The sequence below is a fragment of the Dermacentor andersoni genome, chromosome 2 (genome assembly GCF_023375885.2).
Source record: "Dermacentor andersoni chromosome 2, qqDerAnde1_hic_scaffold, whole genome shotgun sequence".
NCBI classification, from domain to species: Eukaryota; Metazoa; Arthropoda; class Arachnida; order Ixodida; family Ixodidae; genus Dermacentor; species Dermacentor andersoni.
The window spans coordinates 17,485,577-17,513,544 of NC_092815.1; the positions used below are offsets into that span (position 1 = coordinate 17,485,577).

At 44.8% G+C, this 27,968-nt stretch overlaps 1 protein-coding gene across 3 annotated transcripts; it reads right to left on the bottom strand.

Moving 5' to 3' along the window:
• Positions 1–1,849: 1,849 nt before the first annotated feature.
• Gyg (glycogenin 1) lies at positions 1,850–27,500 on the bottom strand. 3 transcript variants are annotated; one of them, XM_050189982.3, is made up of 7 exons: positions 27,297–27,500; positions 23,355–23,496; positions 18,596–18,770; positions 17,785–17,947; positions 7,093–7,219; positions 4,678–4,858; positions 1,850–2,696 (listed from the first exon to the last, which is right to left on the bottom strand). In XM_050189982.3, the coding sequence occupies exons 1-7, from the start codon at positions 27,304–27,306 to the stop codon at positions 2,391–2,393; spliced, it is 1,104 nt and encodes a 367-aa protein (XP_050045939.1). In that variant the 5' UTR covers positions 27,307–27,500; the 3' UTR covers positions 1,850–2,390. The 3 variants fall into 3 exon arrangements, with proteins under 3 accessions (XP_050045939.1, XP_054933457.1, XP_050045937.1); XM_055077482.2 differs by lacking the exon at positions 27,297–27,500 and adding an exon at positions 27,235–27,256; XM_050189980.3 differs by lacking the exon at positions 27,297–27,500 and adding an exon at positions 25,268–25,808.
• Positions 27,501–27,968: the final 468 nt, after the last annotated feature.

Sequence of the window (27,968 nt, forward strand, 5' to 3'; positions counted from 1 at the left end):
GAAGCAATACTGGTACACATCATTCATGTGCATTTCACATGCCGTTGATGGAAGACTCTGCCGAAGAAGTCACTAAAGTCTGCAAGCTTTTTTCAGGGTCAAAAAGCATGCAAAGCATTTTAAAGCAAGGCGAACATACAGCAACATATTCATTCTCTATGCATAAGCTATCCATACCTTTAGAAATAATTGGCTACCTCCTTCGCTTTAAACATATAATCTTTGTCCTGTGTATATATTTAAATGTATTGTATATGTGCATGGTGTTTACAGTGGAAATATAAAGCTATGTCGAAGTGAGAAAATACCGATGAGACAGCCACCACTAGTACTGCACTTGTTCTCCTATTGTCAGAATGTGCAGAAATAAAGCAAAGTATGAATTAAAATGCATGCACGTCCCTCGCAACGACACGTTAGGTGTGTTAGGTGTGGGGAGGAGGCTTCGGCATCACCGGGGCGGGGGGGGGGGGGGGGGGGGGTCGAGAGGTCTGTAACAATGCGAGCCTAATCCCTCCCTCCTTCAGTCAACATACGCATCAAAGTTGGGGTTAAGTACCTGTTTTTGCAGTACATGTGCAAAAGACAATGCAACATGCACATATTGGCATGTCACCATAAGGTTTAGGTTTCAGTATCCTGAAAATGGCACTCTTCAGTACCATACTCGATCAGGATTTCCTTCTTTTGTTTATCTGATAAAAAAATTAACCACAGATGTAGAGAAACTTTCAACAAAAAGAAATAATTAGGTGTAAACGCCTTGTACATGAAATATTGTAACAAATAGAACCCTTTTTGGATTTTGAAGAGTTGCCACTGCACGAAAAAAAGTTTCGAAATGTGTACAGGAAATGATCAAGTAGTGCACAGAGCCCCCTTTATGCTGTAGATAACTCACTTCTACACTTTTTCTAGTGATGTCTAAACAAAAATTACACGTTTTTTCTAACATCTGAGAAACATTTTAAGCACAATAGTATTGCTATTGGTCTTCACATGTAATAGCACCAATGATCACTTCAACTCTTTCCTCCCCTCCTTTTGAATGACTACATTCACCCAGCAATAAGGAGATTCGGTCAATTTACTACGCTTCTTTTCTGGAACAATACAAGCTTCAGAACTGAATGAAGCAGTAATTTCACAGTGCAATGTGTGCACACAGAATACTTGCACACAGTGACAACCGCATACAGAGGAACAATTTTTCATGCGACGTATTCTTTGGCTCGTACCAGGCACTGGAATGTAGATTTCAGGAGTCATTATGAAAAAAATCCCGAGTCTAAAGACAGATTTTTTTTTTTTAGGCTACAATTGCAAAATTTGTAATTGCATGCCAATTGCATCCAGCGCTACGAAATGTGTTAGACAGCACCACCTTTGTGACCAGCCCATATTCCCGTCCTTTCCGCATGGCAGCTAGCACTATGAACTCGTAGTGCATTGCCTTTGCAATCGGCCCAAGGTATAGTAATTATAAGTTAATATTCCATCATCAAAGTACACAAAATCAGTCATTATGCCATTTCCGCCATACTGCAAGTATCACTGCTGTCATTGCACATGCTCACGTCTTGCATACAATTGCTTAACACAGTTTATCTGGCAACTATTTGCAGAGCCCCCAAACACTAGAAAGCCGACCAACCTGCAAAATTTGAGTAAAATTCTGAGTGTGCGGGGTAGCGTAATTCTTTGCTGTAGAATTTCAATGCATTCAAGAGGAAAACGACTGCTAAAAGCCACCAGTTGCCCTGAAGATGCCCAATTTTGGGCCACATGAAGCCATCTTGATGAAGCGGTTGCAGCTATTAACTATGAAAGAAAAAAAGACAGGCAACAGTTCTAGAACATGAGTATAATATATATTTCCATTTTGCCACATTTCAACAGCCTAAAAGGAAGCAATAGTAAAGTCAGCCATAAAGGTGCCAGCTGCAAAAAGTGCACATTGACCTGGGCTCAAAAGGCCAGCTCCGTGAGAAAAAAAACCTCAAATTTGTAAAAAACTATACATGTGTGAGTAGCAAAAATCGCCTGTACACAGCAACAACCTCTATGGCAACAGATTCCGGTGTTGTACTAAGGAAAAAATAAGGGCCTTTGCATTAAATACATAAAAACAAAGAAAGTGCTCCTTTGGAGCTCAAAAAATGAGAACGTTAGTCACAAGTGGTTTGGCACAAAAAAAAAAAGCAGAGTCCAGACAAACGTAAACATAACTACACTATAAAAAACAAAAGAAAAGACGATGTTTAAAGGCCATCAATGAGCTTAACAGCGCATGCAGCAATATTGCACACCAGGAAAAATAATGACGCCTCGTGCCTCTTTTCAGTTTGAGTTTGCCCCCCTGTTTTATAATTTAGACAGGTGCAGCGTGTTCACTTCTTCGAATGCTTCTTAGATTTAGAAGATGGTGGTGTTTTGGTGCCTGATGCCTGCTTGTCACCAGCCTTCTTTTCCTGGTGAGCACCCTCGGCAATGGGGGGTTCTGCTGCTGTCATGGCAGAGTCCAGCTTTTTCTGGATGTTCGCAAATGCATCCTCGCCCATGTAGTCAATCTGGCCCCGCTCCCAGGCATACTGGCGTGCCTCCGAGCCTCCGTAGACAGCCTGGTCAGCGTGAATGTGCCGCAACTCTTCTGCAGTCTTGATTGTCAGCTTTGACATCTCGCCAGCAAGGCCAGCCTGAAAATTGTTTAAAGAACACACAGCGTTTTATACTAGATTAGGGCTCATTAGGCTACATAGTGCATTGTCTTGGTAAATAATTTCATGCAAGTGCATAGTCGCAGGCCCGATAACTCCTAGTTGACAAATGGCACTCATGAAATATTAAAGCTAGTACAAGCCAGGTTCACATGTACGGTGCAGGCCATGGCCAGAGTATTCTACTGGTAAAGAAACAATGCCACAGCACTTTACTTTGAGACATCAGCTGGAACGTATGTACAGGCACACAATAGAGGGCAAAGAAGCACTTTTAACTCTACACAGCAACAGAGGGTTCAGATTTCAGGTATGTTAGCTTTACTAGCATTTATTGCAGTTGCCAAGTGGAACAGCAAGCTTCTACAGGGACTGACTACTATGGCATTATTATGGAGGTATCATGTAAACAAACATTTTCAGGGTAGTGGTAAAGGAGAAGGTGAAATAAAGTAACAAAAGCTGAAGATTTTTTTGCTGCAAGTGACAACATCAGTTACTCATCTTTCTTGAACCTACTCATTCTAGTTGTAATTGGTATTGATATCGTACACTATCTCTTGCTTTGCAAAGCACTAATTTCATCTTTAAGGCCCAAATATTCTCGAGACTAAGCACTCACTTCTTCAAGGATTCTGGCAGCAATACGAACTTGCAACATGAAGCAGAGCAAACAGCTTCAAGCACTGCTGAAGAACACAGGCATGGACTGTTATGGTCAGGATCAGTCATTAACTGCCAGAATTACAAGTATTCAATCATGCAGCATTGTTGGGACAATGTCTGGGGTATATAACTGCACTGCTAGAGATTTCACTGCATAAACAGCTCTCCCTTTTGTTGACCACTAGGTCAACAAAAGGGACACTGCCATATCATAGTGAAGTGTGCACAATGTCAGTTGAATTTTGAGAACATTTTCACTCCAAGTTTCCAGCCACAGCATGGGTTCAAGTGATAAATTTCATCTCTGGGAGCGGGCTTTGTCCGTTGGTAGACTTGAGTACGACAATGACGAGTACACAGGGTGTTGCAGAGAAAACTTCGCAAAAATATTTTATTGCCTGTGGCAGATAGCACAAATCTAGTCCATGAGCTGGTGTAGTCGAAGAGGTGGGTATTACTTAAAAATAATGCATAATTAATTGATTAACAAAAATCACTCATTAAGTTTTTAACTAGTTACCTTATGGCACATATTGCAATTAAATTATAGTGGGTGAGACTGCAAGGCATAGCCACTTGTGGATTGTGTGGATGACACCATTTACAAGATATGCACCATCAAATTTGCAGTAAAAATGTACTGTCCCACTTTCTTAAAAAACAGTTTTATGCATTGAAGCACGAAAGCAAATGGAATGGCAATGCATTTCTCCGCAAAGTTCGGCAATTAATATCTCTTAACTGGTGTCATCCTGAGAATTCATTCCAAGTGTATCCGCCTTGCGATCTACATGGCTAGAATTTGTCAATTGCAATATTTGCCATAAAGTAATTAGTTAAAATATAATTAGTGCATTTCTGTTAATTACCCAATTATGCATTTCAATTTTTCGTGCACCTCTTTGAGTAGACCAGCTCATGGACTAGAATTGTGCTATCTGCCACAGGCAATTCAGAAATTTGAGTGTTCGCAGGAACACCTGTTATATAAACATGCACATTCACATACATGATGCTTATATGTTCGTCGGTCTTCTAAGAAAACCATCAGGGTGAAAAAAAATTTCAAAGCTTTGCTTAAACAAAGAGCCCAATTTGCTTATAATTGCACTTCTCAAAACTAGCCCACCTACAGTGGCATTGGTCATCGTTCAGATAACAATGCGAACTGCACTCCATACACAACTGGCACCTTGTCATTTTTCAGTGAACAACTACCGAGCACTAAACAGCTGCAGTTGAGAGAACGCCAAAAATATCGAACAGAAACACTCATCAAGGAAGTCGCACTCACGCATTCTGGGAACAGCTTGGGTTGGACGTTCGTCATGAAGAGCTCCCACCAGAACTGTAAATGGTCAAACATGTGCTGGCTGCTGCCTTGCGGCTGCACCTGGCCCGTCAGAAGGTTGAACGTGTGGTGCCATGGCTTCACCGGGCCCAGGAAGTGGACAATCTTCACATCCTTGCCAAACCTGTATACACGCACTACCTAATTGTACATTTCCACATTGCAAACAAAGTAAGCATGAAAAGCAATGATACTGCATGCTTTGAGTGTAGCACACAAATTTTATTTGAAAAGATGCAGGCAATATTGCGTGTCATTCACTTCAGCCTGCATCTCGTGAACAATCTAGATGTTTATGCAAGATGAGCAGCGACATTTATGAGCTACATGTTTGATCACCAAAGTAAGAATTCAAGACAGATGCAAGCATAGCTGTATCCACGTCAAAAATTCAGATACAACCATATGAGCAGGACATGAATATGGATATGTCGAAATGTAAGTCGTATCATGAGAAGCCAACAAACAAAGACACCAAGGATAACAGAGGAGAAATTACTTGTACTTATTAATTGAATTAAAGAAATGATAAATTAATGGCAATGAAAGTGGATGAAAAAACAACTTGCTGCAGGTGGGGAACAATGTTCCACATCCGCCGCCAAGGTTTGCGTGTGGTGCCACTAGCTAACACTCCCAAGGTTAGTTCTAGTAGTAACACAAATACCTGATAAAGTAGATGGGGAAACCGCCCCGCGGTAGCTCAAGTGGTTAGAGCATCGCACGTGTAATGCGAACACGTGGTATCGTTCCCCACCTGTGGCAAGTTCTTCCACTTTCATTGCCACTAATTTATCACTTCTTTAAGTCAATTAATAAGTACAAGTAATTTCCCCTATCTTTTCCTTGGTGTGTTTGTTGGCTTCTCATGACGAGATTAATAAAAAAAATTGTGCTTCTCGGTTAACTCCTTTTCTTCTTGTTCAAAATGTAAGTGGGATTTGTGTAACTATCTGAAAGAACTCTATGGGCATTAACAGTAATGAACAAGTGATGTGTTGTTAAAATTGTGGACGACAGTGAGGTCACAATGTCAATGCATAAATTCTGGAGAAGCCAAATAAACACATAGTTGTTTAACTGCATCCTAAACCTTAGCAAATACTTGCATTATTTCTATGAACTGTATTCACATAGACTATTATGGAGACTGCCATTTATAAGGCCATAAATGATGTCTGTATTGGTTGGTCTGTCAAAAATGCGGCAGGCCTACAAAATAAAGTTTGTTTACAGAATGTAGCATTTTTTTCACTGTACTGTCTTAGTTCTGCGCACAGCTAAATTTCTCACCTCATCTAACATGAGAAATAATTTGCATAAACTTCATAGAATGACTACACATGAAGTCTGATTAAAATACCCTGGTGTCAAGGGGCATCGCACTGGGTCAAAACATTACTTAACAACCAGAAAAAGTAGAAAAATCCCTCCAAATGGGGGCTATGCTGCAATCTGTTCAATACATACAGTAAAACCTAGCTAATTCGACCCTCGTTAATTCGGAAAATCTCATAATTCCGACTCGTCCATTAGTCCCAACAGGCGTATGCATTATTTAATGAAGTGAAACTTGTTAATTCGGATGTATTTGGCCACAGATCGGTTGATTCGAACAACACTCTAAGCTCAGCAGGTGCCCGTGCTCCACAAACGTGTAAAGTAAAACAGCAAAAATTGCGAGAGCGTCCACCGAGACGAAGCGGCGGAGTCCGCATCACCATAGTCATCAGGAGAAATTATAAATGAATGACAGCCACGCCAGAACACATCGTGCCTAGTTGTGCCTCTAACGTGCCTCTAGTAGCCAATGTGGTGCTGCACACAGCACCACGTTGGCTGCATGCCTTCCTGACTGTAGTTGCCATACATGATCGCGTCGATAGCGACGGCGGTTTCGTCCACAGCAGTTGCGGCAAATGTTCGTTTCGTTCCGACTTAGTTTGCTGAAATTAGTCACCATCTGGCGGACGGGGAGGGAAACAACTTCTCTGCTCAGGGGACAGGAGAGAAGTGTGCTTGCTTCAGAGACGCAGTTCGTCTGCCCGTGGAAATGAAAGCAGATGGTGCAACCTGTCAGATCAGCAGCTTGGCTCCCATTTGCAAAATCTGTTCTTGTAGCCGAAAGCAGTTTCTGCTTCAGTCTACAAAATGCAGGCAAGTACCAATGTTTAAATACATCTCAAACAACTTAGACTACAATATGCTACCCTGTGAGCGATGTTTGATTTCGATTAGACTAGTTGTTTGTGGACAGGAATTTTTTAATGTCTACCGGCCAAATACGGAAGACCCTGTATGTTTTACGATGCATTCTAGTAGTATTGCTGTAATAAAATGTGTAATAGATGTACTCACTGTTTGTATGCAGGCAAGTAGGTGTAGGACACATTTGAGTTCATGTTATAAATAAAGGAAAGATGTTTGGTGATGTCCTTTGTTGCCCAGTCATGAAAGTACAGATTCAGCAGGCCTTGATCACCACCTAAAATGCAAAGAAGCACAAGATTGTAACTAACAATGATGACTCCATTTACTGGACTTCACATACAAACCCAGAACTTTGGGTCAACAGCACAAGGGTTGTAACTGGTAAGGTCAAAGATATGCTTAATTGAGCTGTAATGAACTATTACACAGAAAATTATGCTTTTAAACAGCAGCAAGAGTACCAATTTAGAGTAACAAAGGTAAAGGGTAAGCCGCTGATCAGTAAATCATTGAAACTCAGTGCTTTGTTATATAAAGCACTCAAGAAATGAATCTTCATAGAAGAAAAGCTTGCATTAGCATTCCCATTTTTGCCATCTCGCAATATGCAAACATGTACAAATTCACAGCCACATTTAGAAGAAAGCATGATGATGCAGTCACAAGATAAATTTAACCACAATTTCCAAGTTCCACTGCTCACTAGCTTTACCTAAACAAACACAGGTAGTCTTGTTCTATATTGCAACAATTTATTGTTGAATTATGACGAGTGCAATTTACTGTACTGAGAATATACTGTAGCACTGCCCAATATATATCTAGGATCCTTTTGTTTTCACCGTAAAGCCCAATAATTCCCGATTTTCGCACCATGAACAAGTTTAATAGAAACAGTCGAAGACTATTCCTCCATGAAGTTTGCCCTTTCGTAAAGGACAATAAATGCGTATGTTATGAAACTAATGAACGCTGCCCACCTTGCATGAGCAAGTGGTAAAGATATATTACGCATATACTATAAGCATTGTATATGCATACTTTTAGCTGAACACCCAGGCTAACACCGGCACACATAAGTTATTCAGTGCCTGTCAGCCTTGAGTGAAAGAAAGCTTGTTGCTTTTTTAGTAGCCACATTTACATTAATAAGGCAATGATGCATCACATTTGCCACACATGGCATATATTTAAACGCCAGTAATGCAGAAGAAAGCAAATGCAGCGGTGATGTTACTCTGCATTGCTAACAGTAACTGTGACAAGACGTTTACCCAACTATGCTAGGTATGTTCAGGGAAGAGTGGCTGATTAGACTAGTTCATATTCCATTTATTTGCTGCAAGAGCATACGTTGGGACACAGAAAAACAGAACAAGAAAAGGATGAAAGGCCCAAGAGGTTTAACAAGCAGACAGAAATGCTCAAAATGCATATGGTGATGGATGTGAACAAGGGCTTATGAAATAAAAGAAAGCATCACTTCTTGCAAAGCATACCTGTGTGAGCTACTAGTATTTGTACCTTCTTTCAGTGGTTTCTGTTAAGAGCATGCATGCCAACGAGCATTTGTATAGAGAAGTTGATCACATGATTGGCAAGCAGATCTCATCATACAGTTGAACCCACTTATAACGATATCATTTTTCAGTTACAACATATCAGTTACAACAATGAGAAGCTGCTGCACATCAACTTTTGTATGTTTTCTATGGTGAAATGACCCACTTACTACAATGCCCCTATGCCACGTTGGTTATAACAATGAAGTCTGGCTGCTGGGTGTCCGTGCCGAAAGGTAATGGAATGCGAAATCCTTGAAAAGAAAAGAAATTCGAGCCGCTTCACCCTCACCTGCAACCCCAACGGCCGCCGCACACTCTTACAATAGAATCTGTTTTTAAGCCTTCTTTGCATTGCCAGCCTCGCGCGCCTCTCTCCGGTCACCCCTCCATCATTCCAAACATGAGCAGGCTGCGCCCACAGCTCTAAGCTATGCCAGCCTCCGAAACACAAATGGACCATGCTAACTGCGCTGATAGTGTTGCTAGATTGCTCGCTGGCCACTATACTGCACAGTTCTAACCAGTAGATTATGTCACTTGAGCTCGCCTTTGTTCACTGCATCGGAATCATTCCTGGTCACGTTTCTCCGCCTCATTTGACTCGCCGCCGAAACAAGCTGGCTGGTCCACCCACTGATCATCAACAATGCACAACGTCACTGGTGAAAAAGAAAGCTCACTGCTATAGACTTGGAAACCAAGTGCAGTATCATGAAAAACTACAAAGACAAAAAAGTGTACAACTTTGTGAAGTACGGACTATTGCAGCCAACAGCGTTGACATTCATCCGCTCGGCAGAGAAGTTCGACAAAGAAAACTGCTTGGTAGACAATGGTTGCAAACACGTTCAACAAGGTGCCTACAAGGAGGTGGAAGAGGCCCTCTACGAGTAGTTTCACAGTTCTCGTGCCATGGACTTGCCCATCAGACCAATTCTGGCCACAAAGGCAAAGCCTTTGCCCTCCTTATCAACAATGTGGACTTCCAGCCAGGTAGCAGCTGGGTATAGCGCTCAAAGAGAGGCATGGCATTGCTTACAAAGCAGTCGCCAGCTAGGGAGCTTCATTTGACGTAGAGGCAAAGCAGAAGTGGGTGGAAAAAAATGCTGCCCCGCATCCTCAAGAGCTGCATTGACACCAATGCATATATGTAATGGTGACGAAACAAATTTCAAAAAAGCAAGCTGTGCCTCACAGCTTTTTGGGTGCCGTCATGGATGGGAGTGACAAGTGTCCCACATTTGCCATTGGGAAATAAAATCCCTGCAGCTTCCATGGTGCTGCCAGGATATATCACAACTGCAAGGCACGGATGACGCGAGCACTTTTTTGCGAGTGATTCTTGACACGCATATCAAGTCAACGTACTATTAGAGTTGTCGCACGATCTCGCCGCTGCCACCATTTCTAAGGGTTGAAGGTCGTAGAGAGGAACTTGGGAGGAACTAGGCGTACAGGGTTTATTTACAGTATTTACATCTTAGACAAGAGATGCATCGACAGTCTAGCACGACTCCCAAATGGAGCCCACAAAACGAGCATACAGCAAATGAGCACACAGCTCACGAGTACTTTGACGAGCACAGAGCATGACGACAAGCACACTCTAGCAGCCGACAATCGCTGCTTATAAGCCCTCCGTTCGACGTCATTGCAGACTACACGCCTTTTTGGAGGGAGAGGGCTCACACACACGTGCCGCACAGGTTTCAGTGCTCTCTCGAGGGCAGACGACCTTTGCAGCGCAGTCGTCGTGGTATCCATTGTCCTGTGTCCCCGTAGTCAGGTGGTCACGCCCGACCCCAGCCAGCACTGCTAAATTCCAGAGCTGCCTTTTTCCTGTAGCCGCCACATGTGTCAGCAGACTGACGAATCCTGGGGCCCCCGTACCGCAAAGCACCCTTTTGCCAGGGAAGCTCCCCCTGCCGCAGAGAGACCATGACGACCCGGCAAATTAACCAACAATGCACGGGGCGCCAAACGTGGCCAGCACTGCTGTCGTCACCGATCCTCGAAACATGGCGCATGGTCGGTTAGCGTTGTCGTCCTCGCTCATTCTCTGAAGGGCGCCGCCACCGCGAGTTGGTCGAAGCACGTGCAGCAGGCTGAAATAGCTGGCATGTTGCCACCCCGGCCGGCCATTCCTAACAGTACTCAATGCCCCAAGAGGAAGTTGGCGCTCATTTTAGGCACTAATTGTAGTGCCCACCACTCCATGCCTAAGCTCTCAAGTGTTGAAGTTCTTTTCCTGCCGTCGGACATGACAGCAGGCTTGCAGCCCATGGACGCCAGCATGATCGCCAATTTAAGGTCATGAACCGTTGCCGCATTCTGAAGAAGTCTTTATGGACATGGCCACGCGGACGAGCAGGGAGCAACTAGACTGATCAATCTATTGATGGCCGTGCAGTTTATATTTCGTGCATGGTCCGAAGTAAGCACTTCTGCGGTGCGGAACTATTTCAGGAAGAAAGCAGCGATTTAAATTAAGCCTGCGAAGCTCCTACTCACGACGTGGTGCCTGAACTTTGGTTCAGAGTCAAAGGATGCTTCAGGACTAGGAGTTTCTAGATGCGAACGACGCATTAGAAACAAACTTCTAACAGATGAGGCGATCATTGTGAACGTGCTTGCATTGGATAGCAATTGCGACAGTGATGGTGATGACAGCAGCGATGACATGGTAGGGCAGGCTGCCTCAACGTTGGCCTGCCTCAACGTTGGCCTTGCAGATGATTTTGTCCCTCTGGGGCTTTGTTCTTGCAAGGGGCCTGCTGCTGCACTACGTGGAGGATGCCCTGGAGAAGGATCTCGGCAAGCTTAGCGTAAAGCAAGCAATGCTGGCGGACATGGGGTTTCTTATGCAAGCCAGTGAGAAGTACATGGTGAGATTCTTGTGGCAATCACACCCCAGCATTTCTTCTGGATTTCTCAAGCCGAGAGGTTGCTACAGCATTCTTTGAACGGGCTCTTTTGGTGCCACCAAAGCAATGCCTCAGTGGAGCTCGCAAGTCACTTGCTGCCCGTGACCCCTCTTTGCAGCAGTTATTGCAGTGCAATTCTTGAATGCCAACAGCCACAGCTTGTTACACTCAATCGGAGTGTGCAGGAAGTAGAGTTACAGTCAAAAAAGTGAACACAATCAGCAGCCCGATGGAAGAAGGTGGTGTTGGAACCGCACCGCTGGCACGAGTTGTTGCAAACTCAGCGCTGACACCCGTTGTTGCAATCGGGTCGCAAGCCCCAAGGGTAGCGTTGGCCTGGCGGCCTGGGGCACTGGAAGCATCCGAAGGTCCCGGCAAAGCATGAGTCGGCTGGTAACAGAACAACTGGTTTATTCTAACATCGCAAAAGAGCGGGCGGTCAGGTCGACCAAAGTGAGAGACGGGAGAGCACGTAACTCGACAGAAGAAATCGGAGCCTCTCTCCTGGCGTCCGGGGGCAGCTGCTCTTATAGTCTCGCAGTTGAGGGCAAGAAGGAAGACCTCGTGACGAGACCACGTGACGGCGGGTACGGACGAGCTGAGATACATGTTGAGACGAGTGTAGTGACTCAACCGCCGGCCGGGCGCCGGACAGACCTCCTCGCTTCACACTTGGGGAGCTCCTCTCCCCGGCTGCCGCGCTTTGACAAGCGTGGGCACACACACACACACACGCACACACGAAGACGCGTGGCACTGAAACACGCCTGGACGCGCTTGGCGGGGAGGCGTATCGGCGGCGCTGAACGGGCCAAAATGTCCGCTGCTTGGAACGAAGCCCCGGCGTCCGTTGCATCCGCGGCGGCTATACCGCGCGTCGTAGGCGAAACGTAACAGTGGTGAGGAGGGGCACTGGCTTTCCCGCCATTAGTTTTCTCTTAACAGCTCTGCCATCCCCCTATTTTGCTTTTTTCATGCAACCTGGTTATAACAAAGGAATTTTTATGGCACTTGAATGTTGTTATAAGTGGGTTTGACTGTATACTTCTGCGAGTGATTTTGCTTGATTAAATGGAACGTGTGCGTTCAAAAGAAGACCACTGCCTGTGTGAATCATTTGTGGCAGTTACGACAAATATCGAAATTTGGGCTGCCAGACAAGAAAAACCCAGATTTCTACCTGGTGCACCTGTAACACCGAATTTTTACCCCCTGAATTTCACAAAATGCGAAACTGGAAGATGAAGGACCTTGTGTATATCTCAGTACTTCACTAAACAATCAGCGAATCTGCTTTTCAGCCATGTCTTAACGCCAGTGATTGAGGCAGATTGAATAACGTGTTACAAATTAAACACATGCTCTGTGAACATAGACTGCTACACTGATTTCAGGAATCTGGTTTACAAGTGCAAGATCGGACTCAAACAATGTACTGCTCCAAACTGTTCTGGTATAGCGAGGGCATATGACAAGGTAACAAAGAAGTTTACTTAGTACCAAAGAGTATAAGATGTAGACTGCAGTATCTTTGCTGCATTTCTTCCCGTATAGTTTATACAGATTCTAATATACCGAGCCGGTGTCACTTTCGCAGCTGTGATGGGCAAGTGCTTGGCAGAGCAATATATGTTGAACATGCCTCAGGTTATTGAAAGAGCAAGTCAAGGTGTTCACTTGTGTGCATGTGCTAGGCCCTGTCATGTTGGCTACATTTGTCTGTATTTACTGAAACAAGCTCACTGCCACTTAAAAACTTCAGATTGACTCACCAAGGAGCACAACAATGTTGAGGTGGTATTGCTACATTTGTTTCCTTGATCACTGACTGGAGCACCACATTGCCTGGTGTCAAATTTATTAAAAATCCACCTTATCCTGATATTGCCACGAGATGGAAGTCTGCAGTATTAGGCCAACACCAATGAAGAGGCAGAAGTTGTTTCTTACCATCTTGGCTGCTGTTATGCCTGTGCTGCTCGCCGTACTTGTAAATATTTGTAAATCTACATTTTTTGTGCAACATTTCTGGTGGATGTGCTGGGTATGTTGCCTGTTCATCACCATCACCCAAGCACGAACCTCCGAAGCGGTTGCCGCATTGTTCCCTTGGTGATGGCCACTGAAGCACCCACCGTGCCGGAACCTACCTCGCAGCGACCACCCCTGCCATCCGTCATCTTATTGTTGACAAAAGATCCAGGCACCTTCTGTGGCACAGGTGACGTGGACGTTGAGGATTGGATCTAATGGTATGAGCGTGTCAGCAAACAGAACAGGTGGGACAATACACTTATGCTGGCAAATGTGCTATTTCATCTTAAGGTAACCGCACGCGTCTGGTACGAGATGCACGAGCACGATCTCACCAGCTGGGACCTATGCAAAGATAAACTGAATGACTTATTTAGCAAGCCCTTGGTTCGTCAGCCAGCCACTACAAAAGAACTTTGCTCTCGCACGGTCACCTATTGAAGCATACATTCCGTATATTCAGGATATTCTAGTGCTTTGCCATAAAGTTGACAGTAACATGACCAAAGTGGAGGAGATCAGGCACATACTCAAAGGTATAGCCGATGACGCACTCAACCTCTTGGTATTCACGAACTGTGCTACCGTTGATGCTATTGTGAAAGTGTCAGCGATTTGAACAAGCAAAATACCACCGTATCACCCAGCAATTCACCGGGCTTCCCAATACTGCTGCATCGTCATCATGCAAAGAACTGCCAACTTTACAATTGCCTTCTTTGGACACTGACATATCGTTCATCGTGAAATAAAAAATGTCACCAGCCCCTCTTGTACCCGATGTCTCAACTGCCAGACAGCCTATGGTTTCCTTGATTCAAGTCGTGGTTCAACAGGAGGTCACTAATTTGGGACTCCATCTGCACCGTGAACATTCCACCAGTCGCACCGAGGAATCAGCCTTTTTACTCGCGATACTGCAATCCTGCTGAGTGGAGGATGCCGAATGAGCACCCAATATGTTTTGCATGCTCTCATGTTGGGCATATTGCGCAAGCACTGCTGGAGCCATTAGATGTCACAGACTGGCTGGAGCACCCAAAACCCTCGTTCTGAAGGCTATTCCCGTACAACATTGTTGTGCTCACCGGTGATTGACATGCCTTATGTCGACACTCGCACAAATGTGTATAGCAGGTCAGGAACACCGTGCGACTGCAGATTCTCTTCGCCGCAAGCCCACCGTTTCTCTGTTGCCTGCCAACCCTGGACGCTACGTATCTGGAAACTAACGAGTACAGCGCCCAGAAGTGACGCTGCATTCTTGACCCAGCTTTGAAATCCTGGTCTGACTGTCCCTACCTGCTCTAATTTGCTTGAAGTCCAAGTCGACAGCGTTACTGTTACGGCCCTTATTGACACCGATGCACAAATCTGATGAGCGCTAGTCTTCGTGAGAAGATAAGTCCTGACAGCTGCCATGCAACGTATAGTAAGTGTCGCCGATGGAAGCACACCTACCGTTGTTGGAACATGTTCTGCCCGCGTCACCTATCTGACCATCGGACATGTGCTCCATTTCTTGTGCTCGAGCAATGCGCATACAGCGTGGTCTTGGGCAATGACCTTTTGTCCAAACATTCGGCCCTCGTCAACTGTGGTGCCAGTGTCCTTCAAAGAGACTTGCTGCTAGGCCTATGCAACTGTTTACAGTTTGTGCGATTGCCGCCCCAACCTACTACTTATATTCTTTTGACACCCTTCTGTACAACCTCTCCATCGTCATCCGTATCGCATTTCTGCTAATGAACAAGCGATTGTACAAAAAGTCGACAGGATGGCGGAAAAAGACAACCTTCGAGTAGTCCATGGGAATTTCCAGTTGTGCTCGTCAAGAAAAATGATGGCGCCTGGAGTTTCTGTGTCGATTACAGACAACTGAACAAGATCACTAAGGACATACATCCACTGCCTCTCATAGATGATGCCCTTGATTGCCTCCACGGAGCAAGTTACTTTTCGTCCATCGACCTGAGGTGTGGCTATTGGCAGGTTGCTGTAGATCCTATGGAACATGAGAAGACTGCATTTGTAACACCTGACGGGCTAAAACAACTTAAGGTTATGCCCTTCGGTCTATGCAATGTTCAAACCACATTTGAGTGCACGGTGGATTCACTCCTCTGAGGCTTCAAATGGTTGACCTGCTTATGTTACCTGAACGACATTCTTCAACTATATTTGCCAGCCATATTCAGTGCCTGTTGGCCATTCTCCAAGTGTTGCGCAGTGCCAACTCATCTTCAGCTCATGTTTTCAGCTCTACTCATCCAAGTGAGATTTTTGTCGCCGTGAAATAACAGTGCTCGGTCACCTTGTTAACGGTGTAGGAATCCGACCTGAGCTAGAAAAAATTGCGCCGTGAAGCGTTTCCCTGTACTTTCCTATACAAAAGACATTCACTCCTTCATTGGCTTGTGTTCTTATCTCCGTCGCTTTGTCAAAAATTTCGCTGACATTGCCCGTCCACTCACCATTAAAAATAACTTTTCAAGAAAGATACGCCTTTCTTGTGGGGCCATACAGAAGTTCATGCATTTTCTGCACTTATCCGCCTTCTGACGACTTTGTTGGCACACTTCAACCCATCTGCTCCAACGGAAGTTCGGACAGACAGCGGATACTGTGGTGGTGCGCTCTGTGTGCAGCTAGGGCTGAAGGCGAGCTCCAGATCTAGCCACAGTCGTTCCATGGTACTCCCAACCCGTAGAACGTGTGATCGCAGCTACATCGTGTTGTAACAAATAAGGCAAAAAGTGGTGTCAACATTAACGTTTATTGCTACAAGCGATAAGGGACACTGGCAGAGGGAAGCCCACTCTATAATAAGTAATAAATAGGCTTGCCTCGCTGCGTGGGATAGTCGGGCAAACGAGGTCACTCGCAGGTTACAGCAGGTAACCTGGCAGGTTAGAGTTGGGCGCCAGAGAGGGTCTCCCACGATGTGTGCTCATACCTTTTTAGGTACCTTTTGCGAGGGGAATGTCCCTCTCGCCCATTGGATACCTTTCCTTTTCCCACAAGCAGCTGGGGGAGAAGGGGAGGTTACGCACATCACGAGAGCGAAGGACAACGAGAGGGCACGTAGTGCCTGTTTCCCGTGCGGCAACGCGTCCGCAGTGTGCAAATGGGACAACGCGAGTATGAGGGAGGAAATGGGTGTGTGCTCATCACAATACGGAATCAGAGCCGTCCTTGCTCAGCTCCAGCATAGTTGTAACTACGTTATAGTGTATGCTAGCCACCTGCTCTCCGCCCAAGAACAATTACTCAATTACAGAGCATGAATGCCTTGCCTTTGTTTGGCTGATCTCTAAATTTTGGCTGTACCTCTTTGGCAGTCCATTCAAGCTAGTGACTCACCACCATGCACTCTGCTTGGTTTCCTCGCTTAAAGATCTTACACGCCGTCTTGGAAGCTGGGCTTCACTCTTACAAGAGCAATCGTTTTCTGTCATGCAGAATCTGGCCAATTACATCAGGACGCGGACTGCCTGTCCCAATATCCTGTTGATCCACCTGACAACACATACCCTGACACAGATGCCTGTGTTTTTTCTATCCGAGTTTTTTCATTTCGGCAATGAACAGCAGCGTGATTCAGCGTTACATTCCATCATCAACTGTGTCAGCTCAGAGGCTTCTGACGAGTCGCTCCGGATGTTTACCTTACATAGTGCTCAGGGCTTCCTGCCGGCCTTCAGCCTATCGATGTCCCAGTAGAGCCATTCTTCCACGTCAGCCTCGACCTGCTTGGATCTTTCCCTACATCAGTATCAGGGAACAAATCTGCCGCTGTCCTGACAGACTATTCCAAGCGTTATGCTATTGCATGCACACTTCCCAACCAGCTGTGCTACCGATATTGCCGACTTCCTTCTCCACAAAGAGATTCTGCATCATGGAGCTCCTCATCAGCTGCTCACGGATTGCGGTCCTTACTTGTCCCGTGTCATCGATGACCTCCACTCATGTTCCATAAAACACAAAGTCACCACGGGCTTTCATCCTCAAACGAATGGTCTTACCTAATGACTGAATGCACCTCCGTCTCTCAAATGACTTTGGCATCGGCGTTCCGTCATGGGAAAAAATTATTTGCTCTCTATTGTTGCATGGGGAGCAGAATTTCGATTCCTCAGCATGTCCCATTGATATGTTACATTTGTTGTACTTCAGCTTGCCGGCTTATTGTAGAGAAGCTGCTGTAAATGCCTTTTTTGTTTGCACTACTGTGTGCTGTTGTTACATTGTCGCCAAGAGCACTTGACTTTCCCCAAGACAAAACGTAACAATTACGAAAAAAGCAGACTTGCCATCAAAGCTGCCATGTTCCCCAGCAAACTGGATGAGGGCATTGTAAGTGGTCTCTGAGGGGACAAAAACAAAAACACCAGAGTTGAAGCAGTCGGGCCAGCCAACATCTGGGACAGCAGAGATCTCCTCTTTGGAAAACAGCTCATCGCAGTTTTGGAGAACCTGGACAGAAAAACAGCACATTGTATTCAGAAAAGGCTGCCCACAAATTCAAGGTAGGTTCCACACAAAACAATCATTGAAATAATGCTCACGCTATTTAGGATAAACATTTAAGCTGCAACGAAAAATTGCCTTCATAGCTATTGAAACTCGAAGCAGCAAAATGTGCATTCTCATTAGCACATCACAAAAGGCATATTTGTTGCTGTTAATATTTTGCATACACATACTTTTGCAAAATACAGGTGCAGCCCTGATCAAATGCAGTGTGCTTTACATCTGGCATTCAGCTTGTACATTAAACATGCCACAAGGGAAATGCTACTTCTGCAGCAAAGTAGCTATCAAAGCAGCACAAAAACTGACTGCTTTGGCACAACCAAACAAGCATTAGTTGATAAAGATTTAACATACCAAAGCAACACAGCGGCTGACAGATGAATCAGTAAAAGGCTCTGGAGCCATTTTGACCACCCGGAGTTCTTTAATATGCTCCCATGCTTCGTACATTAGCACATTTACATTCTACCTTGGAATGTGGCCACTGCAGACAGAAAGACCACCAACCCTGTGCTTAGCAACAAATGCCTTAGCCACTAAGCCTCCACAGTGGGTAATTATTTGTACAGGAGAACCCTATCAGCTCACCAAAGTGTCAGAATCCATAAAGACACATTTCTTGAACTGCACCAGCCGCCAACAATGCAGCTTCGTGAATGTGACTCCCAGTTCTGGCCGATTGAGCAGGGCAAGATTGGCAGGATCTCTGCTGTCCAACAGGTTCACCTCCTCTACAAAGTCGAAAGACTGAGCCAGCAATGACCTGGGTTGACATGTCGAATAAGAAAATAAAAAATTAAGTTTACGTCTTGAAACTGCAGAGTGTATAACATAAGATTTATTCATACAATGTAACTTCTTACAATAAAGAAGTGTTGTTGAAGGGTGACGAGGGACACCATAGTGAAGGGCTCAAGATTAATTTTGACCACCACCTGAGGTTCTTTAACGTCCACCTAAATAGCAGTACACAAATATGCGCATTTTGCCCCCATCAAAATCTATTCGCTGTGGCCAGCAACCAAAGCCACAATTTGGTGCTCAACAGCAGAACACCATAGCCAGTGAGCAATCGCAGCAAGTTAAAAAAATAAAAGGCTATTAACCTAATGAACCAAATACTGCAATGATTGAAATGGGAGTAGGGAGAAAAATTTAACAGTACAAAAAAACTACATTTGTGACACAGGTATGACAAGAACCTCATTTTGTTCTTGTTGCACCCGTCTCACTCAGTTTTTTCACAATGATAATTATAAATCTGTACAAACATGCTCAGTTTACTATTCTTCTAAAAGAGAATGGAAAGACCTTTCACATACGATTACATGAAAGCAAATATGTGGCTCACAGTTCAGCCAGTTAGGGTAAACATGGTGTGGACCTAGTACTCTTGGGATACAACCCTGAATTGCACATTGGAATGATTCAGGCCGCATGGCATACACTGGAAAACATGGAAATGAATGCATGTAGAAGTTTCTTCTACGTATTTATTCTGAAGTGCTACATGTACAGATGGCATAAGCATACACGCATACAGAAATCAGCGCAGGCAAGATGAGCACCATTATTAACTATTGTACTCAACTCCAAATGTCACCTGACTGAGCATGAAGGAAAATTCACAGGAGCCTGGGCCTCTGTCAGACTTGGTCATGTGTGCTTACCCTAATTGCGAGAGATGATTAAGATCTAAACGGGAATTTAAAAGAATGACATCTCAGTGTTTGAACAAGCAAGCTATTACGATCCCTGCTCATGAATTTTCTTGCGCCAGTGGTCTAGGAATTTGTGATCTATCTAGAAACCTTCATGTATCTGCAGTGCACTAAAAGTGTACTTAGTGTGAATGTTTTTCAGCTAGAAATGTAACAAAAACACATTTTGTACAAGCCATGGTGCCACTCCATAGAGCAAAAGACTACCAATTGGCAAAGCTCATTGGTAGACTCTTGGCAAAGCTGCATTAAGAGTTGGTAACAGTTTAGTAAGCCAAGTTTTTTTTTCAGGACTCGATCTGCGAAAATTCAGAGGATAAAGGTTGGTTATTAGCAATATAAGGGAAGGTTTCCCTTATTGAATTTCATGTGCAAGTTGGTGCGTCATTATGGTATAGATTTCAAACTTACTAGGTCGAGTCTTTGGTTCCTAGCACAATGTAATCGTTGTGTGCACCAGTAAGCTAACAACTAATTCTCAGCAAGCATGTTCAAATTTCCTGATGTCACGAGGTGCCAGCACAGGAACTTCAAGCCAGTCTCATTCTTGCTTCTTGTCTGGCCTACCAAGACTCTGCTCAAGTAATGCAATCAAGCGTGTGAGAGGGGCAGGGAGAGGGGGGTAGCAAGTTGGCGTGCATTGCGATCTCTGGCATGCGCCCTGGCTATGGCTTCACATGGCTTAGCGCATATGCATCCGCGCACCCTGCTTTAGAGGTAATCTGCCTCGTGTGCAAAGAGTGGGTGTGTCGAGATGGCATAGCATCATGTAAGCTGTCTTACTGCGCGTTTAACATTGGAAGTTGCGTCATCTCTACTTTCAGCGACCCATTGGAGCGCGAGGCAAACGAAGCATTCGCACCCTGGGGCCAGTGCTTTTCATGACAGCATCGTCTCGGCCGCGGGGGCTGAGTGCACTTGAAAGCATGGCTGGCTTCGCTTAATCTGTACCGCCGATGTGATGATATCATCGATGTGGCATGAAACCCTATCATTCGTTGCGGACTCCCAAATTTCTCAAAATGAATTGTTTTCTCATTCAAATTGGCTTTTTTCGACTGCCCGATAATTCGGAAAATTCTGTGGCCCCTTTGAGTGTCGCCGACTATTTGCATAAAAGGTCGAATTTCAATACAAAGAACTTTCGATATAACGAAGGAAATTGCCAATTTTAACTACATTATATCGAGGTTTAACTGTATAAGGAATAAGAACACCTGGATTCTTGAATGAGAGAGAACAATGGAAGCTAGGACTGTTCCAAATAATTTCGGTGCAGGAGTTGCAGTTTTACAGAAGCACCAATTCACATGTGAAAGCATGAGGCAGATTTGAGTGATGACCGATGATTGGGTTTTAATGGTGCAAGGGCCAGTTCTGTCCAAAAAGCGCCATACACATAATACAGTAAGTTAATGCTGGCGTGAGGTAGATAACTTGTGCTCAATAATTTCCAGTCATCCAATACGAATTGCTCACTTTGGGGCAGCATATATACGAATTTTTGGCGATTTATCTGGCTAGTTTCACCCCATTTACATCACATTAAAGCAATGTGTGCTGCTGCATTATAGCACTTCTCTTGCTGAAGAAGCATGCACGTACATGTAGTAAATAATGCTGTTCACTTGTGTCATTACTGCCTTTGTCATTGTGCCCGAAATAAATACCACGTTCCCCTCATGTACCAATACCTTATAGTCAGGGAATTAGCCATAACTGAAAGTAGCTGTTGCTCTTTACAAGCCCCTCAGTTGTCCAGACACCCAATTACAAATGGTATATCATGATTATCAGCCTATTCTTTATTTCCACTGCACGGTGAAGACAACTCCCAGCGATCTCCAATTATCCCTGTCATGTGCTAGTCTATTCCAATTTGCGTTTGCAAATTTCCCAATTTCATCACCCCACCTAACTTTCTGCCATTCTCGACTGCACTTCCCTTCCCTTGGCATCTATTTTCTAACTAATGGTCCAATGGTTATCTTCCCTATGCATAACTGGCCTGCCCAGCTCCACTTTTTTCTCTTAATGTCAACTAGAATATCAGCTATCCACATTTGCTCTCCGATTCACACCGCTCTCTTCCTGTCTCTTAATGTTACGCCTAACATTTATCATTCCATTAACCTTTGCACAGTCCTTAACTTGTTCTCAAGCTCAACCTCCAAGTTTCTGCCCAATATGTTAGCACCGGTAGAAAACAATGACCGTACACTTCTTTTCAATGACAGTGGTAAGCTCCCAGTTGGGATTTGGTAATGCCTACTGTATGCACTCCAACCTATTTTTATTCAGTAAATTTGTCATTGTCAGGGTTCCCTGTAAGTAACTGACCTAGATAAACGTACTCCTGCATAGTCTCTAGAGGCTGACTGGTGATCACGAATTCTTGCTCCCTTGCCAGGTTATTGAACATTGCATTTGTCTTCTGAATATTAATCGTCAATCCTACTCTTACACTTTCTCAGTTCAGGTCCTCAACCATTTGTTCCAATTCATCCTCAGTGTTGCTGAACAGGTCAATGTCACCTGCAAACAGAAGGTTGTTCAGATATTCACCTTTGATCCTCACTTTTGAGCCTTCTCAGTCGAATAGCTTGAATTATAGCATTGGAGAGATCGTGTCTCCTTGCCTGACCCTTTTCTTGTTAGGTAATTTTCTACTTTTCTTGTGGAGAAGCAGGGTAGCTTTGGAACCTTTGTAGATATTTCTCACGATATTCAAGTATGCATCCTGTACTCCTTGATTATGCAATACCTCTATGACTGCTGGTGTGTCTACTGAATCAAATGCCTTTTCATAATCTATGAAAGCCATATAGAGAGGCCGATTGTACTCCGCAGATTTTTCAATTACATGATGACATGGACGTGATTCATTGTATAATACCCCTTCCTGAAACCAGCTTGTTCGTTTGATTGAAGTGTTGCCATTATTCTATTGGAAATTATCTGTGTATATGTTATACATACTTTTGAAAGTGAGCCAATGGGCCTATCATTCTTCAATCCTTTAACATGATATATACATGTCAAATAATGTATGCAAGCCTCTTGTTTTTTTTTCATACGGACTCTGTACAAACTTCTTTGTTTAGAAACTACAAATATTTTACAGTGATTTGACATTGAGGTTCTTATCTTTCAAATGTTCATCTTGAATTTGATTTGAAAATTTTAATGTTCAAACACTGGCTAGAAATTTCCAAAACAGGTCTTTATTTTCAAATAAACAATCCATGCACTGTTAATCCCCACAGCAGTTCCTGCAGAAGCCACCGCAGTTAGGAAGTTCACCAAGAGCAGACAGAATTGCACACAGTAATTATCTACCTTGTAACCTTTTAACACGGGCGCATACTCCAGCAGGCAGAGATCAAGGTAAGTTAATATGGGCAGGCCAGGTCCTCCAATATGAGCAGATGCCTATTAAAGAAAAAACACTAAGGGAAGCAAAATATGACCAATGGTGGTCGGTAGTTTGACAGATGAATGACTTCCAGAAATCCACATGTGTAAGCCAGATGTAGCAGGCACAAGAGAATGGAAAAAGAATTACATCGGTGGAAGGCCTCTGACCCACAGCAACCAGAATCTGCCCAGTCGCAATGAGCCCTCACCTCATCTGTGGTGTGACTGCGCTGGTGATGAGGATGACCAGCTGACGGGAGGTGTGCACCCTCTTGAGGGAGTGAGCCAACACAAGGGCACCCAGCGAGTAGGTGTCATCCGTGGCCAGGGTGACATATGCCTCATCGGTCACTGCACACAAGCACGCGAAATGATAGACATCAAGGAAGCAGCAGAACCCTCTGGTTCTTTGAATGTCACTTACGTAACACTTATTCTTAGTCTTGAAGGAGTACACTAAAAATAAAATATCTTGATTTCATTTTCTTGTGTCCAATGAAGAACCCAGACCTCTAAACTAAGTGCTGGCAAGCTTCAGGCCACCATATTTTATATAATCAGGTTTATACAGCTTGTGTAGATTTCGTTTCCCAGGAGGCTACTGTTGTAGCGTTGTGACGCAGAAGGTGGTTATGTAGGAGCTGGTCATCGCAAAGTTTTGGCCCTTGCCCTGGCTTGCTCAGTCCCTGCCTATGGTGCTAATCATTGTGATTATCGATGTAGCAGCGTAGCAGACGACAGAGAGCTGGAGCAAGAGTCCAAATGTCATGTCCTGTTCCTGCATGACCACTTTCTGCAATGTCAGGACACAGCGAAAATATGCAAGTACTCCTTTAATGCAAGTTCTAGCCATACAAATATGTTTTCACTCACAGAACCAATAGACCACACAGAGTACTGTGTGCCAGAAATGTCAAACTTCACCTGCGAGGTAGTGGTGGTGCTAACCCCTGTATTGCTGAATGTCTTTTTGCTCCAAGATCCACTTGAAATGAAGTATATTGAATTGTACTTCTTGGCAATTGCTATGACGAAGGGTCAATTTAGAAAAGCTCTTTCATGGTCACCTCAAAAAAGCACCAAATGCTGAAATTACAGCCCAGAAATTATTGAGCAGTGTTAACTGCACCTTGGCTACTTCAATCATGGTGCTTCCCTCCAGAAACTTCAACACAGCATGGCTCTTGAGGCAACTTCATGGGGAGTATGGTAGCGCAATTCAAAGACTGGACAAGAGAAGACAAAGGGACACACACAGCGTGACACAAGGGACACACAGATGCATTACCAACAAGCCCACATTGCAACCCTCGTGATCTTGAGGCAAAGGGCGAGTTGAATTGACAGCATTGCTGTTAACATTTACAGCTGCAAATTTTTCTGGACATAGGGGCAATTATGTGTAGTTAGGTCCAGATTCAGGCTAGCTCCCCGCTCACTATGCCTGTGATTGAGCATGCAAAGATAAATATAACAAATGGCAAGGCACAATGATTGTATGTGACATTACTAAGGCAAACATTTCAGCAGAATTGATTCTCAGTCCTTTCCCTCACATGCAGAAGAACACGTAATGTAGTTCCTACTTTTCGCAATGCTATATATATATGCAATCTCAAAATTTACTGAAATTATTCGTACAAGCGTCTATATATAACGATATAGTACGATGCAACTGAGATTCAAGACGTTGGGCTGCATGCCACGAATTAGACGCTCAAAGTATAATCTGAAAGTGCGAATGGCTAATATTTAATGCAGCACCTTTTAGTCACGACCGACTGATCAGCAACCTTATGCAAATGAAGCAAATCATATTCCACACAGGTAATATAACTCAAGGGCCGATGATAACAGTTTTCGGCTTTGAACTGAGATTGAGTTCCGCAGAGTATACGTTCAATAGAGCAGCTAACAAAATAGTTCACGTTGCTTTACCTTACGTTATTGAGAAATCACGATGACTTACATAGGACGTTACATATTAACAGGCCAAGCGCGCGCGTTCCTTCTCGGGACAAACAACAAGCCGGACATGCGCGCCATGCAAAACAGAGCTTGATGAATATGCGTTAATTCAGGACAAAATCTCGCGGTTACACGCAGCCCCTGAGAACCTCACCCTTTCCGGTGTCGCCGCTCTCTTGCTCGTAGGCGGCAGAGTCGAATCTCATAGGCGAACAACCGGCAGCGGCTGTCAGGCCAGTGGAAATGTTAAGAGTGCTCATGGCATCGGCGGTTTGCGAGCAAGAAAGGAGTGTGTGCCCACGCTAAGTATAGCAACGTTATCGGCTCTGCACGGCCGTCCGTTAAAGACGACAATGCTCCCTGAGCCGAAGGTGTATGCACTGCTCGAGACCGCTGATCGTCAACGGGTAGGCGTGTCACGGCGGCAGTGCGGGAGTCCTATTTTCAATTAGACAATGCCGTGAAGCGACCGCACAGGATGTGACAGGCCGCCAAGGTCGTTGCCTGTACGCCACAAGGTCGAATTTATGCTTGTCTTCCGTCACACTCACATTACTCGTGTGATTATTACACGTTCAGCCGCAACTGTTACGATTCGTTGCGCTTTAGGACTGCAACTCCTTCATCTTGAAGAGAATGCAGGCACTATTTTGAAACAAATACTCAAACATGCGGTAACGCCGGGCGGCTACCGTTGTGGCCTAGTTATGGCTACATCGGCTACCTGGCCTAGCTCGTCTGCAATGATCCACATGCGGGGGCCTTCACTCGCTGTTCAACTTTTGCAGATACTAGTTTCTTTACGTATATTAGTGTGCATAAATGAATACAAATAATTAATGGGCAGTAACTTACACCATATTTGAAAATTAAATATTGTAGGTCGCAAACGAAATCAAAACTAACCGATGGCGACGGGCGCGCGCACTTGAAATGAGTGTCCCTGTGTGACAGTTGATCTTGCGGCCTCGCTAAATAGTTCATTAGCCTAATCTAACAAAGTATAACGAACAATGAAGGGCTCTCCCGCCACTATAACGACTATTTCATCGTGACAATCTGGATCCAGAAGACTGAAGTCGCGCTGGCTAAAGAATTCGGAGGGTGAACCGTCTGGGTGTAAATATAGCCACGGCGTGGTGGAGGGAGACAGGTATCGCCGCAAGTGGAGGCGGGCTCGGCGACATATCTGATGGCTCTTTGTTCGCCCGGATGCGTTCAAGGGCCTGGCGTCTCGAGTTCGTTAACGGATGCGACATACATGCATGAAGTACATGGAAGGGGTTCAAACGCGGGCTCTAGGCCTGCTTCAGTTTGGGTTTGAACCGACGACAAAATACACGTTAATAGGCACCAAAGCTCATTTAGCAAACATGCTTCCCCGATTGTTGCTGGGAAAACGTTAAAAGAAAATGAAGTAGAGACGCAAAACTAATAAACGGCACCATAGCACAACAAGCGGAGAGCGGTCGCGTGCTCTCAGGGAAGCTCGAAACAAAAATACTCTAGACCAGAAATACTGGCAGCACCTGGCTGATGTCCACATACCTTTTACCTCTGCTAGTAGCTTCCAAAGGTGCAGCGCTGCGGTGTTCTCTTACCGACAAAATAAATTAGTAACACGTAAGTACGTCACCTTTGACAGTGAGAAGCGCCTTATTGAAATTATCTTATTGAACTGCAAGACTTCTGTCGGGGAAAGGTAAAAAATAAAGCTTTAGAAAGGAGGTGCTGGACATATTTACCATGGCAGCTAGCGCTTTAATATGCGAGCTTCTGGTACAGTTCGGTTAACGACCTCGGCGCGCCGCTCAGAAGTGAAACCAATAACAGACAACGAAGCACACTCCTTTACGAACGCATTCCAACTTTTGCATAATCGGGTACTACCTCGCGGTACCTTACGCAAGGACACGATGCGAAGCAAAAATTAGGACGTGGTTTAGGACTCAAAATGACGTAACGGCCGACGTGGAGGTAGGCAGTCACATGCATGCCAAAAAGTCGCGCTATCGTGTTACGCGCGCCGAAAAACCTATTTTTGTGCACACAGCAGACGACAGCTTTCGTAGCGCGTTGTAATGAGAAAAAGGAAGGAAGGCGGATGGGAGGCACACGTACTCGATGTCGGAAATGGGCGACAATTGAAGCACCCCAATTGTGACACGCCCCGCCGAACTCACCGCGCTCCATCGCTGCTACTTCGTTCCGTGCCGATAAAAGCAGCGAGCGAGGATGGTGGTGAACTGCTGCACACTGAAGGGACCGCGGGAATGGGTCAAGAGATGAGATGAATCGAGTCAATGAATGTCTGGCGCATGCGCTGCCGAGAGAGAAGCGTCCGTGCGGTCGCCGGCCGACAAGGCGCTCCGGTTGTTTCGAAACCAACTACAAGAGCTAGGCAGAGTACGGACAACTTCGACTCAAAAAAAAAAAAAAGAAAGAACACGAAAGCACCAAGAAGAGGGCGCCACGTTCTTATTTAAAAGCGGGAATTTTGAAGTGTTTTGTATTCTTGTTCATTTTCTTTTAAGGCTATGTCCAGCTTGCTTTTCTCGATATTCCCATTTATATAGGCCTGTTAATTCTCGTAAGTTTTGGCAAGAACGTTTTAACGAAGGGGGCGATATGCAGTAGCAGACTGCATAGGCGCTGATTCGGGGGGGGGGGGGGGGGGGGGGCGAGCTCACTCCGGAGTTTTCCGGAGGGGGCAAGGCTCTCCCACCCCTCGGCGATGCCGATGCCCCGCCCCCTAAGCAAACACCTCAAATGTCATTACCTGAATTTTGTCACCCACATCATTTGGGGTTTCTTTTGACTTGCCTCGACCTCTTCACTTGAAATTTTATTGTTGC

What these genes read in the sequence shown, in the direction of transcription:
- Gyg (XM_050189980.3), bottom strand. Translation starts at nt 25,373, where the DNA reads ATGAGCACTCTTAACATTTCCACTGGCCTGACAGCCGCTGCCGGTTGT. An exon ending in GAGCGGCGACACCGGAAAGG is followed by an intron (nt 23,497 to 25,267) that starts GTGAGGTTCTCA and finishes GCTTGTGTGCAG; the next exon opens with TGACCGATGAGGCATATGTC. An exon ending in GCAGTCACACCACAGATGAG is followed by an intron (nt 18,771 to 23,354) that starts GTGAGGGCTCAT and finishes ATGTCAACCCAG; the next exon opens with GTCATTGCTGGCTCAGTCTT.